The sequence below is a fragment of the Budorcas taxicolor genome, chromosome X, assembly GCF_023091745.1.
Source record: "Budorcas taxicolor isolate Tak-1 chromosome X, Takin1.1, whole genome shotgun sequence".
In the NCBI taxonomy this organism is placed as follows: Eukaryota; Metazoa; Chordata; class Mammalia; order Artiodactyla; family Bovidae; genus Budorcas; species Budorcas taxicolor.
In genome coordinates this window covers 122,594,627-122,611,040 of record NC_068935.1, presented here as the reverse complement: position 1 = coordinate 122,611,040, position 16,414 = coordinate 122,594,627, and the positions used below count along the sequence as shown (strand labels likewise).

At 39.3% G+C, this 16,414-nt stretch overlaps 1 protein-coding gene across 1 annotated transcript in view; it reads left to right on the top strand.

Moving 5' to 3' along the window:
• Nucleotides 1-5,307, top strand: part of PHEX (phosphate regulating endopeptidase X-linked) — a 204,547-nt gene extending 199,240 nt beyond the window's left edge. The window contains exons 21-22 of the mRNA XM_052663454.1: nucleotides 2,508-2,584; nucleotides 5,205-5,307. Coding sequence (XP_052519414.1) covers nucleotides 2,508-2,584; nucleotides 5,205-5,307 — 180 coding nt within the window. The remainder of the gene's footprint in view (nucleotides 1-2,507; nucleotides 2,585-5,204) is intronic.
• Nucleotides 5,308-16,414: the final 11,107 nt, after the last annotated feature.

Below are 16,414 nucleotides of genomic sequence, written 5' to 3'. Positions count from 1 at the left end.
TCTCCACCTCAGATTATTCAATTCCATCTTTACCATTTAGGATCCATGTCAAGTTTTACCTCTTCCACATCTTCCACAAACTTCCCTATGGATTCCAGTTCTCATTAAAAAAAAAATCTCCAACTCCTTTGCACTTATCTTCTTTACTATGCAGTTACCTTGTTATCAAAATGTTGAAGATTTTTATCTTCATAGCTTGTGTATCTTCATCTAGCTTGTGTATCTCCACACACTTCTTATTTATCTCCATAGCATCCAACAAAGAAGCTGGGTATATTGAAGACACTTGACGTTTTTAGACGAATTGCTTGAAAAGGATGAGTTAACACAGTTCAATTAAGGAGACTTTCTTTTGGGTCAGTACTGGGTCAGATATCGAAAATAAGCATGCAAATATAGATAGAAATTTCTGGAGCAGGGATTGGCAAACTAGGACCCATGGGCCATATGTTGCCTGCTCTCTGTTTTGTATTGGAAAACAGCCATGGTTTTTACATATTGTCTATGGCTGTTTTTGTGCTACAGTTTTAGGCTGTAAAGCCTAAAATATTTATTATCTGTCCCTTTACAGAAAATGTTTGCTGTCCCATGCTCTAGAGGACAAAGTACAAGGTCCGTCAGTTCTTGTTTAGGTTCTTACTTACTTAAGTTCCATCTTAGTAGATGAAGTAAACTAACTGATATTAACATTGCAGTCAGTTTTGAAATGTCTCCAAATGAAATTCCAAACTATAGATGACTTACTTTAAAGAGATGAAGAAGAAAAATGGCAAGTGATTTTATATTACTAATGAGAAATTTCTCTTGGAGCTTTTCCCTACTGGCAGAATGAGATTTTCAACCTTTTGTGCACTGAAATAAGTCTGCTCATAAGGAGGAAAATTATTTTGTCTCCTGAGAAGGTACTAGGAAAACGGTAAGAACAAAAATGTGTTTTTAGAAATCTCTTAAATGATATATGAAGCAAAGACAGTACTATATAATAATGCAAGAAGAAATAACATTAGAAAAAGTGAGGTGGAATTGATTGTGAGAAACAACTTCACCTTAGCTAGCTTCTGAGGAAGTTAAGTACTCCCATTACAGAAACATCTTTAGAGTCAATTCAGAACCACTTTGGATAAACCACAGATGGTTTATCTTCTCCAAAAGCAGTAGCATCATATCACCTTTGCTGCTGCCTCTATCCCCGTAGTTTCTGTTAGTTTTTCCTTAGATGTTCTTATCCTCCTTCTTTCTTCTCATTGCTTCTCATTCAGTGGACATTCATGGAGATCCTTCCTGGGGCCCATAAATAATCTTCGAACTAGTCTCTCATTTCTTCCTACTCCTGTGCCCCTGCCAGATAAATCTTTTGAAAATATATTTTTATTCACCTTCATGCTCATTAACAATATTTAAGTATTGTAAAACAAGATTAGCAATACGTTAACCTAAATATGGTAGCCTCTTGCTCAGGACTTGCTCAGGCCAGAAATCTGGCCCCATCCTCGCCCTTCCCTGGTCTCCCATTGCTGCCCACTATGCACCACTCAGTCCAGCCAAGCTGAATGTCTTGTTTTCTTTCCTCTCAAATATGTCTTTGTTTCCATTTTCTCCTCCACTTGGAATTCCCCCCATCATATTCATGTGTCCTGGTTCTATTCATACTTCAAGCTATATCATATTTCAAGATACACTTCAAATCAGGATTAAGTAGGTTATGGTACATGAATAAGCAGTGCAAGGAAAAGTTTTCTTCTTGTTCATGTTCCATGTGTAACATGGGTCAGCAGTGGGCCTCTGCTCATAGTTACTACTCAGGACCTGGGTTTTGGAGTCTTTATCTTGCAGGTGCTTCCATGGTTACTATAGGAGTAGGGAAGGAGTAGGGAGGAAATGTGCACTGGCCTTTAATGTAGCATCCTAAATTGTTTTTAATACTTTTAAAAGTTCTGCCAGATTTTTAAAGCTTCCCCAAGGAAGTGACATATGTCACTTCTGCTCACATTTCATTGGTGAGAGCAAATGACCATATAGCCATGCCTAACTTCAAAGGGGATGGGGCAATGTCCTCCTATCCAAGGACTGAACTAAGATGAAGCAAACAAGGCACCCAGGGTGCAAAATCCTTCCTGCTTATGACCATACTCAGTAATGGATGAGTGATTCATTTTACTGATTCAAATGAATATGGTTAGATTTGATAACGGCTATTCCAAACATTATGTTAATTGAATGAAGACATTGGTTGATTCCTGGACACACATGTTATTCTCTTCATTTAAAGCATTTGTCTGGAAACCTGTCTTAATTTACTCAAATAGTGAAAGCATTCACAGTGATAAAACCTACTCTGAGGATTGGAATAATAGATGTTAGTACTGATGAAGGTTTATCTGATCTACTAAAACAGCTTGTCATCCATCGAGTCTCAAATTACTCTTTGTGTGATTTGAAGCAGTTAAGGCAGTAGACAATGTGTGATTGAAATGAAAGCATAATCATTGGGATGTTTTTTCTTCTAGGTGAGGTGCAATTCCTACAGACCAGAAGCTGCTCGAGAACAAATCCAAGTTGGTGCTCACAGCCCCCCTCAGTTTAGGTAAATAGGCATATGGGTGACACGACTTTTTAACTGTGCATCTCCACCTCCTCTCTTCCCCAGCCATCCCAGGGCTCTACGAATAGGTGATCTGAAAAACAGCCTGCATTGTGAACAGTGATAGCTCCATTTCACAGACAAAAAAAAAAAAAAAAAGAAAAAAAATCTGGCCAAGCAGAAACTAAGCGCCTTTTCTTTAATTAGTAGGAAGCTGGTTTAGCCAGTATTCTCTCACCTAAATTTTTGTAGTAGGCTTTTGTACACACCTCTAGTATCAAGAGATCTATGAGACTGTACAAGACTCCAAAGGTAATTTAGAATCCAAATCATAGCTTTAGTAGTAATTCCCACTTATTATCTTCCAGTTTTTGAAAAACAGCAATCCATGGGTGCCATGAGTACACCATGGCTGCTCCATAAACTGGCATGTTTGATTTATCCAACCACCTACTTTTAAAAAATATTGACCAAAAAAGTCTTTTTTTAGATACAAATGAGCTCTTATGTACTATGCCTTAAAACACCTAGAGCTCTGGTTTAATTTGTGTTGTGGAATATCCTATTTAATGCCTCTTGTTCTTTCATGCAGCCAGCCAACAGACATGAATGAGTGTCCGCTTACAGAATAGCGCTGAACACAAAGGAGGATATATGGTGGCATTTAGCTGTTGTAATTCATATCTAGAGGCAAAAGCACTACGTTTTAGCTTTTAGTCTGAGTCTTATTTTGAAACAGTTGCTTATATATGACGGGAAATGAATTACCATCTTAATTGTCAGAACGTATAAAATATTAAGTAAAAATAAAATTAAGATTACTATTACCTACCCCATATTAGGTTTCTAGCATAGTTTGAGGGAAATTTTCTGTCCTAAGGAACAGAGTTATAATAGTAAATCCAAGAAACACAGTAATTTGTATTTATTTGTTCTTTGCTTAGAACATATTATTTCTTGGTATCTTTATATGTAATGTTTAAATGAATCCATTAGCATATTGTAGGAAAGTCATCTAAAAGTTCGATATGTTGAAATGTTATTCCCAAAACCTTGCGTTAGAAATTCTTAAGAAATTGACTCTAAATTACCCCATAGCATAAAAATCTAATCAATATGTTAGAAATTCTCCCCCACTGAAGTAAACTGTCAAGAATGCTGACAGTCTCTAATAGACTAAACTGTGCTTCCACTGACAAATGATGCAGATGAAATCACACAGTAGATTAATTACTCAACAGATAAGTTCTTAGAAACTAAGTTCCTCTCACTAACTTGTGGCCTATAATGTTGGATTTTAACTGATAATTTTCAGAGAACACTTACCTGTCAGCTAAATTTGATCCTTAACACTTGCCCAGGGTGAATCATACCATGTGTGAAATCTGCATCCCTCCCTGTGTGTGTGTGTGTGTGTATGTGCACTCAGTTGCTCAGTCGTGTCTGACTCTTTCATCCCAGCTGACACACAAGAGGTTATGGGGGTTTCGAATTATAAGCTGATATATTCATTCAGATGCCCACAGGGAACAAAATCATTAGGGAAGAAAGAGTGATTGACCAAGAATGTTATCTCTAGTCAGCCTTTTGAACATGCAGTTGAGTAAGAAATAGATGAGGGGGTGGTTTTTTTGCTAGCTTGTTAGTGATATCTGCACTAACTGTAGATTTTGAGTGTAGCAGAATTCACACAATGGAAATACCACTTTCAAAAGGCAGTTCCAATCAAAGTGCTGAGTAGGAATCTGTAGTCTCTATACTGCAGTCAAGCAGGGAACTTGCAAGAACACCAGATTTTGGAGCTAACTCCAGTAAAGCATTACTCATCAGTAGCAACTAGACCCCGTTCATTAGTTTACTGTTGCATGAACCAAATTCTAGGTGAATATGAGCCTGCAAGCATAATAGGAATTTACAGAAAGTGTTTCTGTGGATTGAATGAGTTCTTTAAAGATAATTTAGAGATAGCAACAACATGAATGAATCTTACAGACATAATACTGAGTGAAAGGAATCAGAGAGAAAAGAGTGCATACAGTGTGATCCACTGATGTGAAGTTAAAAAACCGGTAGAATTGATCTATGGCCACAGAGGTCAGACTAGTAGTTATGCTTGGCGGTACTACTGTTAGGGCATACACAGGAGCCTTCTAGGTGCTGAAAATATCCCATGTCTTGATCTGGGTGGTAATAACATGGGTGTATACATGTGAACTCAATGAACTTTACATTTTAAATGTGTATATGCTACGTCAGGTATATGTTCCATAAAAAGTTAAATTAAAAAATAGTTAGAAAAGCTAAGTATTGGTAAATTGTAGTTTGTAGGAATTTGTAAATTTATAGCAATGTACCACCATATATACAATTTATAAGAATTGTAAACCCTACAGTTTATAGGAATGTAAAGATATTTGGAAGACTAATAGCATTTGTCTGGTTCTAGTCTCAGCTCTGTTAATTTTCTTGGAAATCTACTTAACCATTTTGGACTTCAGTTATCTCCTTGTAAATAGACTAAATGATTGGACTATTTTATCAAGCCATAGGTTGCTAGAGTTTTATTCAGAACCTGTTGATCTGTAAGAATTAAATGACATGGACTATGACATATCTTTTTCAGGGTCAATGGTGCAGTTAGCAACTTTGAAGAATTCCAGAAGGCTTTTAATTGTCCATCCAATTCTACAATGAACAGAGGCGCAGAATCCTGCCGACTCTGGTAGCAGGACTGTTGGTTCCTGCCGTCCTGAGAGAGCTGCGTGGTGCTCATCACCTACTGCTTTAGGCCTATATTCCCCTGAAGATGTTTATTTTAACGCATCTTTGGTATTTGGGTATTGCTTAGATCTAAACATTATTCAAAGTTGTAAGACTTTAAAAAATGGAATACAAAAAATCAAATCACATATGTTTCTTTAGAAAGCCAATTAAGTCTCCAGGCTGCTTTTGTTAAAATGTTGTTTGCTGAATTGTTGCTGTTGTCCAGTTTAGTGTATAAGTTGCAGCTAAGCGGTAGGTACCATTTTAATCTACAGCTTTGCAGGGCCCTAGGTAGAATATACCCAGAAAAAAAATCAGCCTATTACACTAGCAACCCTCAGTGGTGTGGACACGTGCGAGGCTACCTGGGAGGTCTTCCTGTACTGTCTGATTTCCTGCACCATCCTTTCATAGCATTGATTAACTCTAAGGTGGTTAAGTCAGAAATACGTTGAATCCTTATTTGACAGTATTTGATGAAATTCTGGCCTTCAGCTTTGGAGTCTCTTGGGATGAAAACACGCCTCATAGCCTGTATCTGATGTAGCCCACTGCCCTGTTCAAGTCATAATGAACAAAGCTGGCAGAAAAGACTGCTTGGTGAAGGCTTGAGTTTATCAAATAGTAAGACAAGGCTGTATCTGTAAGTTCCAGAAGACGTCAAAACTCCTAGTCATGCAACCGCAGGCACAGTAGGAAACAAAATCTCCAAAATTTGATCTATTCTGTTCAAACCTTGGCAGTTACGTCGTCTGCTAGATGCTTCTCTTCAGTCTAATTTCTGGTTGTCTTGTTATCCTCATATATGTGCATTCTCCTGTTTCTGAAATGAGTAGGCATAAAAAAAATGATTTTCTAATTCCCCATTAGGAACGTATGGCTTTCCTTCCCCTTGAGTGCAAAGGGACAAACCCCACATTGAGGCTCAGTTACCTCTTTTAAAAATCCTTTTTGAAAAATTTCTTGATTAAAGACATGTTAGAATCTATTGACTGAATTTAAACTTCCCTGCATAGTCCAAAGAAACATAATGTTTACTCTTCAAGACTTCTTCTAAAGAGTTTATAAGAAAGAGCATTACTATGTTTTCGATCCTCAGAACTCTGTCCCTTCAAGGGGGCTATTCCATGTCTTATTAGAGAGTGTGTCTGCAGGATAAAATTGTAACAGCCTTAAAGTTCTTACCTGGCATTTTTGCTTTTTAAAATAGCCATCCCCCCTTCCCATTATTCCTTGTACGTGTGGTTCTAGGTTAAGCTGGTCAATAGGAAAATCTCAAAAGCATAATGACAAATTCAGGCTAACCATAGGAAGCCATTTTACATCCCTGGGATTTGTCATTAAAAAATGTGTGTGTGTGTGTGTGTGTGTGCACACACGCTATGTCCTTTTGTAACTATGGGAATGTAGGGGAGAAAAATGCAGGGGCACCATCATGAGGAAAACAATTTCAGTGCATTAGTCAGTGGACAGTGATTTTCCCCTTGACTTCCTCCTCTCTGAATCGATAAACTCCTGAAGGGCAGCTACCTTTTCCGCCTTAACCATGACTTGATATCACCTTAGTTTGCATTTTCAAAAAAGCAGTTAAGGGTGCTGGAAACCTCCATGTCTTTTCTCTAGAGGAATCATTCTGATTTAGTTTAGACTTAGAAGATTCTCCTTGTTTCATTCCTATATCTGGACATTTAAAATCAGCTGAAGTTTGTAAGGCTTACATAAACAGCATATTCCTTCTAGATTTCTCTTTTTAAACTCCAAATAAACACATTCCTGCCGGTCAGAGAAAGTGTTTGATAAAAGCGTAGAATTATGGCTTTGGAAATGGGACTTGTTCAGTCACTTAATGGTTTAGGAAAACTGGTTGGTGAACAGTTGAGGCCTGCACAGTTTCTAAGTGATATGGCTACTTGTCTTGACTAACTTTACTTGATGTAACTCAATTATACTGCAAGCTGTCAATAGGATGGCTGTTGTTAAAATAGACCTAAAGTAGCTCAAATCACCACAACTTGCTGGAACAATTTCTAGATTGAACTTCCAAATTCATGTTCCTGTTCAGATTTTCAGAGTATGTTCTTATTGTCCCTTCTCTTCAATACAGACTAATAGAAAAGAGTCAGACACCGATTAAGTGGTGTAAGGAAGAAGGTAAAATGCGACTGGAAATCGGGGGAGGGGAAAGGAGAAGCTGGCCTAGGAATGTGACTCTGAAGAGAATCCAGGATTTTGGCAGTTCTTGCTAAGCACATCCACTGGAGGAGAGCCATAAAATTTTACAAAAATAATTATGCTAAATTAAAAGGAAATTAAATATTGGATCTCAGACTATGACTGCCATAGCACACTTCTCTGATTCATATACCAGGTATTCTGCCAGTGAACTATTGCCTGGGAAATGGAAGGCGTTAGGTTTTTGTGAAATTCTCCTGGTTTAGACAAGGTTCTTATGTGTATATAATGGTCTTGTTTGGCTTATCATCATTGCCCAAAGTTTGTTGAGCTTTTTACCAACCACACAGCACTGGCCTCCTATTTCCATTTGTTCCTTTTATGAGATGGAGTTGGAAGTGACTACTGCAAGCTCAGGATTCATAAATTATCCTTAAGTTTATTCAGTGCCTTTCCTCAATGGAGCTTAAAGCATAGCACATAAATTTTATCTTATTTAGCCCTAGAGCATCACTAAGAAGCAACTAGGAACTGTAGCTTGCCACATAGGTTATGCTTGTACCAGATCAGTGGAGAGGTTTAAGATTGCTTCTCAAGTACTCCAGAGTCAGGAGAGTTAAAGCCTTTGTTCTTTGGGCTGCTTGCCTTTGCATTAACCTTCATCCCTTAGGTCACCCCATTTCTGAATACATTTGTTCCAGCAGTATTTCTATAATTACTTAGCATTTGATAGACTTCTTCCTTGATATTTTTAACAGTATGTCTCAGTTGCATATTAAATTATGGAAGAATATATGATTATTTCAAGCAATGACATTCTCATTGCCAGTGGCAGTGCCCCACTGGTTCAAAGAAAGGTGTTCTTGGATTATGCATTTCATATCTAAATGGTCTTTGTATTTTCTTCCCTTACTTGTGAAACAATGTGAACGATAGTTTTAAGGACAATAAAAAGTTGAAGATATTCTGTTTCCTTTCTTTTTAAAAATGATATTAAAATTGATTCCATCCACTAGCATACTCAGTTCTATTTTAGACAATATTTGCCTAAAAGTACACAAAGCACTGTAGTGGACTAGATTTCTTGGTTTAGGAAAGTGAGATTTGAATGCAGTAACTTTCTCTGTAGACAATGAAAGATCTGAGAGTTGGTCATTATATTTTCTTCCAGGATATAAATGGATATGGTTTATTGTTTATGCAGTTATATTCCTAATGAGGAAAAGAGAGGCTTCTGAGGAGATTTTCAACCATGGTATGGCTGGTCTTGCAAAAGTGACAAGGAACATTACGGTTACTGTCAAGCCAAACAATCTCTATTTTGCTGTCACCTTTCTTTAACCATCAAGTCAGATTATGGTCACTCATTCAGTACATAGTAACTGCCCACCATTTGATTTAAGTCACTGAACTAGCTGTATTTAAGCAGATCACGTGCAGTTTCAGCTTCAGTGAACAGTCTGGTCTAACATGGTAAACAGACACATAAATTGCTACAGTCACCCTGTATGATGGCAAGTGTGATGAAATTCTAAGGACATTGGGTTGTGGTTTGGTGCACAGAGAAAGATTTATTCAATTCTGCTCAAGTGGATGCTATCAGAGTTCTCTCTACCCAGATCCCAGCCCTTTTACTGGGGACCCTAACCTCACTTTCTGTGTGCTTTTTTTTCTCATTGGCTGTAGATCTCTAGGATGGCTGCCCTCATGCTACTGGAGCCTCTGTGCCCCATGTACTTCCAGAGAGCTGGAAGTGCCTGCCATTTTCATCCCCTGGTGACCTTTGGACAACAAGTGAGTGGTACAGGACAATGAAAGCCTGCCTGCCTTGCCTGAGTCCAGACAAATCCAGAAGCATACCATAGAATTCATACTAACTTCCCTCGGGGGGCATTTTGGTATTAGACTGACAGGGAAAGTAGAGTCCCCTGTTGACTTTTTTTTTAATTTTTATTTTTACTTTATTTTACTGTACAATACTGTATTGGTTTTGCCATACATTGACATGAATCTGCCACAGGTGTACATGAGTTCCCAATCCTGAACCCCCCTCCCACCATCCTCCCCATATCGTCTCTCTGGATCATCCCCGTGCACCAGCCCCAAGCATCCTGTATCCTGTATCAAACATAGACTGGCGATTCATTTCTTACATGATAGTATACATGTTTCAGTGCCATTCTCCCAAATTATCCCACCCTCTCCCTCTCCCACAGAGTCCAAAAGTCCGTCTATACATCTGTGTCTCTTTTGCTGTCTCGCATACAGGGTTATCATTACCATCTTTCTAAATTCCATATATATGTGTTAGTGTACCGTATTGGTGTTTTTCTTTCTGGCTTACTTCACTCTGTATAATCGGCTCCAGTTTCATCCACCTCATTAGAACTGATTCAAATGTATTCTTTTTAATGGCTGAGTAATACTCCATTGTGTATATGTACCACAGCTTTCTTATCCATTCATCTGCTGATGGACATCTAGGTTGCTTCCATGTCCTGGCTACTATAAACAGTGCTGCGATGAACATTGGGGTACATGTGTCTCTTTCAATTCTGGTTTCCTCGGTGTGTATGCCCAGCAGTGGGATTTTTGGGTCCTGTTGATTATTTTAAACATCTTCCTGATGTATTCAGAGATGTGAAAACTACTGGTTTATAGTAGGTGTACCACAGTGTCTATGTACAGGAGATAGACATCAGACAGACTGTAGAGCTGGTAGGTAATAAGTGTCTCAGTATGACCTGTTAGTGCCCCTCTGAGAGAGTCTACTCTAGTTTCTGAGCTGATCCTTGAAAAAAGACTTTTTGCCTGTAGGGTAGTGGCAGGAGGAAGGATGTATAGAAATGATTGAGTTTATGAGTAATCTCTGGGGCATGGACAGGAAGGACAGGCTTTGGGGGGATGGAGGCAAGAAGTCTAGAATCTCTCTTGCTAGGGTCAATTTGATAGATTTTATGAGATATTCAGTCTACTTCAATTTTTAGATGTATATCTTAGGCTTAAGGTATTTACATGTCCCTCAAGTCCAATTGCTTTCTTTGTTAGTTAAGATCACACTACATGTAGAAAGAGATCATCTCAATGGTTTAACCTAATGTCTTGTTTTCATGACATACAAAATGGTTATTAACCATCAATGAGCTTCTCTCCTACAGTTGTTGATATCGAGACCAACGTTCCTTCCATATGATTCTGCCATTTTCAATGCTATTGATAGTATGCTCATCCACACGAAGCTGGTGAAGGGGAAGAGGCTATTGAAGATGCCTAATGGAAGGTTTGGTCTAATCCAACAAGTTATCTGTGTTACTTCTGCCCATATTCCATTGACTAGCGCTCAGTCATATGGCCAAACCTAACTGCAGGGGAGGCTGGGATTATATAGTCTAGCTGTGGGCCCAGAGAAGAGAGGAAATGGGTTTGTCTATTATGTAGTGATACCAGCCATACCTTCTAAAGTGAAATACTGGCCAGTAACATGGAGCTCTTCTGAATTCAGGAAATTGCTTTTGAGCACAGCACAATGAAAAATCTTAAATGCCATTGGTAGCCTGCAGTTTATTCTGTAGGAGTCTTTTTAATTAACAGTTTAATTGGATAATTTAACCCCCTTTAGAATTGGAAATAAGAAAATGAGAATGAGATAGTCCCTGTGATATGACAATACTGTGCTTTAATAAACACTCCAAAGTGAGCCCGGAAATGAGCGCCACAAAAGCATTACCATAACTTGTGATCAGTGAATGAAAACCTGATCTATAATTTTAGTTATTTATAAATGGTTTAGCTACATGTTTCATTTGAATATGTATTTTGTTTTGTTAATTGTCTCAATTAGGAAGATAACAATATAAGACTCTGTGGCTATGCCATGGATTTACAGTATGGTCTAAGCTTTTAAAATATATCCCATTGAGACAGTAAATAAAATATGAATTAACATGTGCTATGTCTTGCAGGATTTTTAGAGAATTTCTATGAAAATTATTTTTACTTCTCCCTTCATTATGGAAGGTTGATGATGAGCCCTGAAAGACACCAGGATTCTTGGCCTCTGGAGGAGAGGAATTCAATCCAGAGCCAATGATGAGGCTTGATTGCTCAGAGCTTTTGTATAACAAAGTTTTATTAAAGTATAAAAGAGAAAGAGAAAGCTTCTGACATAGACATTAGAAGGGGGCAGAAAGAGTGTACCCCTGCTAGTCTTTAGCAGGAAGTTATATACCTACTAGCAGACTGCTAATTAGAGAAAGGAAATGTCTCAAAACTCAGAGAGGCCCCAAAGTTTTATTAAAGTATAAAAGAGAAAGAGAAAGCTTCTGACATAGACATTAGAAGGGGGCAGAAAGAGTGTACCCCTGCTAGTCTTTAGCAGGAAGTTATATACCTACTAGCAGACTGCTAATTAGAGAAAGGAAATGTCTCAAAACTCAGAGAGGCCCCTCACCCACAACATGCATTTTGAGATAACATTGGCACAAGGTGAGTCATCCTGGGCCATAAAACTATTAACATGGATCTTGAAGAAAGGTGGGTTTCCAGGCACATACCTAGTCTTATTAACATAGCTTAAGAGAACATTTGCATGAGTAAAACATACTGGTTTGTTGAGTAAAACATACTGGTTTGTCAAGTCAGTTCTGAATCTTAGGCGACTTGAAGAAAGACAGTCTGAGGTAAATACATAGATCATTAACATAGCTTAAGAAAAACATTTCCATAAAATAAACACATTTGTTAGCTCAAGGTCTAAAAAAGTTCCGGTGGAACCAGCTGTCCTCATGGCAACACAGAATTTTAAAAGAAACCTCCTTTTAATTTTGTGTAGCGAATGAGAAAAAAAATCTGACACTTTGAGTTTGTTTCCTCCTGCTGCTTAAGAGAGAGATAAAAAATGTCTGACACTTGCAGCCTATTTCCTCCATTTGGGGGCCCCTAGCCTTGCCTGGAAAACCCCATGGATGGACAAGCCTGGTTGGCTGCAGTCCATGGGGTCTCAAAGAGTCAGACATGACTGAGCAACTTCACTTTCACTTTTCACTTTCTTGCATTGGAGAAGGAAATGGCACCCCACTCTAGTGTTCTTGCCTGGAGAATCCCAGGGATGGGGGAGCCTGGTGGGCTGCCGTCTATGGGGTCACACAGAGTCAGACACGACCTGAAGTGACTTTGCAGCAGCAGCAGCAGCAGCAGCAGCCTTCCTGCCTGTTATCCTCTCAATGAGAGCTGAAAAATGCTCTTCTTCATATTCATGTTTTATGCTTTCTCCATTTAAAAGAGAAAGTGAGGCTCAGAGTCCAAGAAACAAAGTGAGCGTCCACGTACAAGCCACAAAAGTACCATTCGAATTAATTCTGCCTTGAGATGTAACTTCACAGAGACAGAAGCACTAAATGATTAAGTTAAAATCCACAATGTAAGTTCAGTTCAGTTTAGTTCAGTCCAGGCCCTCAGTTGTGTCCGACTCTTTGCGACCCCATGAATCGCAGCACGCCATCTCCCGGAGTTCACTCAGACTCACGTCCATCGAGTCCGTGATGCCATCCAGCCATCTCATCCTCGGTCTTCCCCTTCTCCTCCTGCCCCCAATCCCTCCCAGCATCAGAGTCTTTTCCGATGAGTCAACTCTTCTCATGAGGTGGCCAAAGTACTGGAGTTTCAGCTTTAGCATCATTCCTTCCAAAGAAATCCCAGGGCTGATCTCCTTCAGAATGGACTGGTTGGATCTCCTCGCAGTCCAAGGGACTCTCAAGAGTCTTCTCCAACACCACAGTTCAAAAGCATCAATTCTTCAGCGCTCAGCCTTCTTCACAGTCCAACTCTCACATCCAAACATGACCACAGGAAAAACCATAGCCTTGACTAGACGGACCTTAGTCGGCAAAGTAATGTCTCTGTTCTTGAATATGCTATCTAGATTGGTCATAACTTTTCTTCCAAGGAGTAAGCGTCTTTTAATTTCATGGCTGCAGTCACCATCTGCAGTGATTTCCACAATGTAAAAGCTACCAAAAATATTAGGTAGCATTTATGCTGGCAGTTAGGCTGAAATGTCTGCATATGTCCTAAGCAAAAAGAACAGTACAGTTTATCATTTAGAAGTGAACTCTGTCAATTTCCAAACTGATTTAGAAGTCAGTGGACTCCGTTCCCTGGTAACAGCCATGCTACCCTCCCACCCCAGTGACATTTGATGAATGAAGAAAATAACCCAGGGCAAATTTTCTCCACGATTGACCAGGCATTTGTAAATGATTTTGTTTTGCCTAAAAAATGATCATGATGAAAACAGCTAACATTTTTTGATACCTGCCATGTCCTAGGTACTCTACTAGGGTCTTGCATGCTTTATAGCCAATCCTCACAACAATCTTGCAAATATGGGTTACTGTTTCCACCTGACAGCTGAGGAATAACTGTGTGTCTTGCCAAGACTACCTTAGTAACTGGAGGAACAATGAATAAAGGTGTTTCTGTCTGATTTCAGAGCTCATTCTCTAATGCTCTACCAGGCAATTGGAATGGTGTTCCAAACCTGCTTTGACCTGTGAATTACGGAAGATTTCAGGCTGTGTTTCATAGTCACCTGTTAGAAAAAAACTGAAGGAGATATGAATTTACAAGTATTTGTACCTGATGACCGTTCCATCTTGAGTCCCTCAGAAAGCTGTCCAGGAGCTGCTCTTCTCGGGTATGCTATCTATCATATAGTGAACATGTACCATCTGCCTGACATCCACTAAATGCTTTGTGTATCTTACCTGATTTCATCATTAAGGTAACTCAGACACCTATTGTTATCCCCATTTTATAGGTAAGGGAACCAAGGGTTGAAGAGGTGAATAACTTGCCCATGATTATTTAGCTCACAAGCAACAGGGCCAGCTTTGAATCCAGTCTTATCCACTTGCTCCATTAGGCAAACATATAGCTGTGGTGACCTCAAGTCCTAGATTTCTGGGCTGGGATGTCCCAGTTTAGTTGTTAGACTCCTCCACAGTTTACCTGTGTTCAGCCCTGTGGGTACTTGAGGGCCTGTGAAAGTTTAAGACTTTCCAGCCACCACCCTGTTTGTCACCTCATCACACACACTGACATTCACTGTTGCCTACAGCTTCCAAGGCCGGAAGCCTTCTGGTAGTCTGCAGGCCACTTCAGCTTGCTTCTAGGAGGGAGTCTGTTATTTTTGCTCATGTGGCCTTTTTTATACTTTTAGTATCTTTTTTTTGTGAGGGGGAAAGTTGATCCATGTCTGAGTTACTGGAAGTCTCCATTTTGTATTCCAATGGAAAAATGTCACAAAAATTTATTTGGAAAGAAATGCTGCTGTAGATACAGTTCTATTGAATCATTGCCTTCACCCAGCAATATCTGTAACTAAAGAGCCTAAAGCTTCCTTTAAACTGCTGGATTAAAAACCGGGAGGTTTTATTTTACGCAGAAGCCAATCTTATTTTTTCTTAGTTATGTTAATAAAATTAGCATGCATGAGCATTTGGTATTTTCCACTTCTCCTTAAGCCATATAACTTAGTCTTTGGAGAATTCATTTAAGATGAAAGGAATGTGTCTCTGTCCACCTTCCAGAGTTTCTGGGGAGTGCATCTAGGAGAATGCTAGGGTGGATTTGTCACGAAAGCTCTGGAGGAAACTTTTACTTATCAACAAGGGCCAAGCACAGTCCTTGGAGATTCACATTTCAACTCTTATATGCACACACACAACAGGCTTTGGCGCAGATTGAGTTTGAGTTAGTGCACATAGATTGTTGGGAGGAAATCAATCAAAAGCCTTTTTAAGCATAAATGGTTTTTTAGGAACTGAAAGCTGAGCGCCTTAATTTTATGATAAGCATTGAATAAAACCATTTTAAAGCATTCAGCATATTAAAACTACCCTACAAACACGAGTAATAATGAAGGTACCTCCTCACCCAGGTCCATTGGTGATTTTTTTGAACTAATAATTACTATAGAATAAGAAGAAAAATCAGCTGTCATTTAAGATATGCTTACAACACATGAGGTAGAGTGCTAGCTGTCCTACTGGGTTTTGATTAATCCAAGACTTTGGTGACTTTAGCCCCAGGGGTCACAAACAATAGTATGATAACAGCATTGTCATTTCTCTTGTTTTAAAACCCTTCAGTGATCTTTCCATTGCATTTACAATAAATCCTAACAACTTACCCTGACCTAAAGACCCTGCATGACCAAGCTCTCCCCTTTTCCATTGCTATGTCTCCATCGCTTTTTTCCTAGTTACACTGGACTTCTTTTTGTCTCTCCAATTTCCTAAGCTTTTCCCTACCTTCTCAGTCTCAGAGACTTTACTGTTTTGCCTGAAATACTTTTGCATGTCTTCCATGGAACCCTGTTGACGTGAGGGCCTTTCGCTTTAGAGTCCGTCCCCTCACCTAACTTGCTGCTGCTGCTAAGTAGCGTCAGTCGTGTCCGACTCTGTGTGACCCCATAGACGGCAGCCCACCAGGCTCCCTCGTCCCTGGGATTCTCCAGGCAAGAACACTGGAGTGGGTTGCCATTTCCTTCTCCAATGCATGAAAGTGAGAAGTGAAAGTGAAGTCACTCAGTTGTGTCCGACTCTTAGCGACCCCATGGACTGTAGCCTACCAGGCTCCTCCGTCCATGGGATTTTCCAGGCAAGAGCACCTAACTTATACCTCCTTAGATATAACCACAGTTACCAGTGTTCTTTTGTTTCCCCTCCTCATCTTTCTTGGCCCCTGTTGTTACGTAAAAATTTCTTCTGGACCATATATGACAAATCCACCCTAACATTCTCCCGTTAACGCTGGAAGGTGCACAGAGATAGTTTCTTTTCATCTCAAATGAATTCTCCAAAGACTAAAGTATTTGGCTTTAGGAGAAATGGAAAA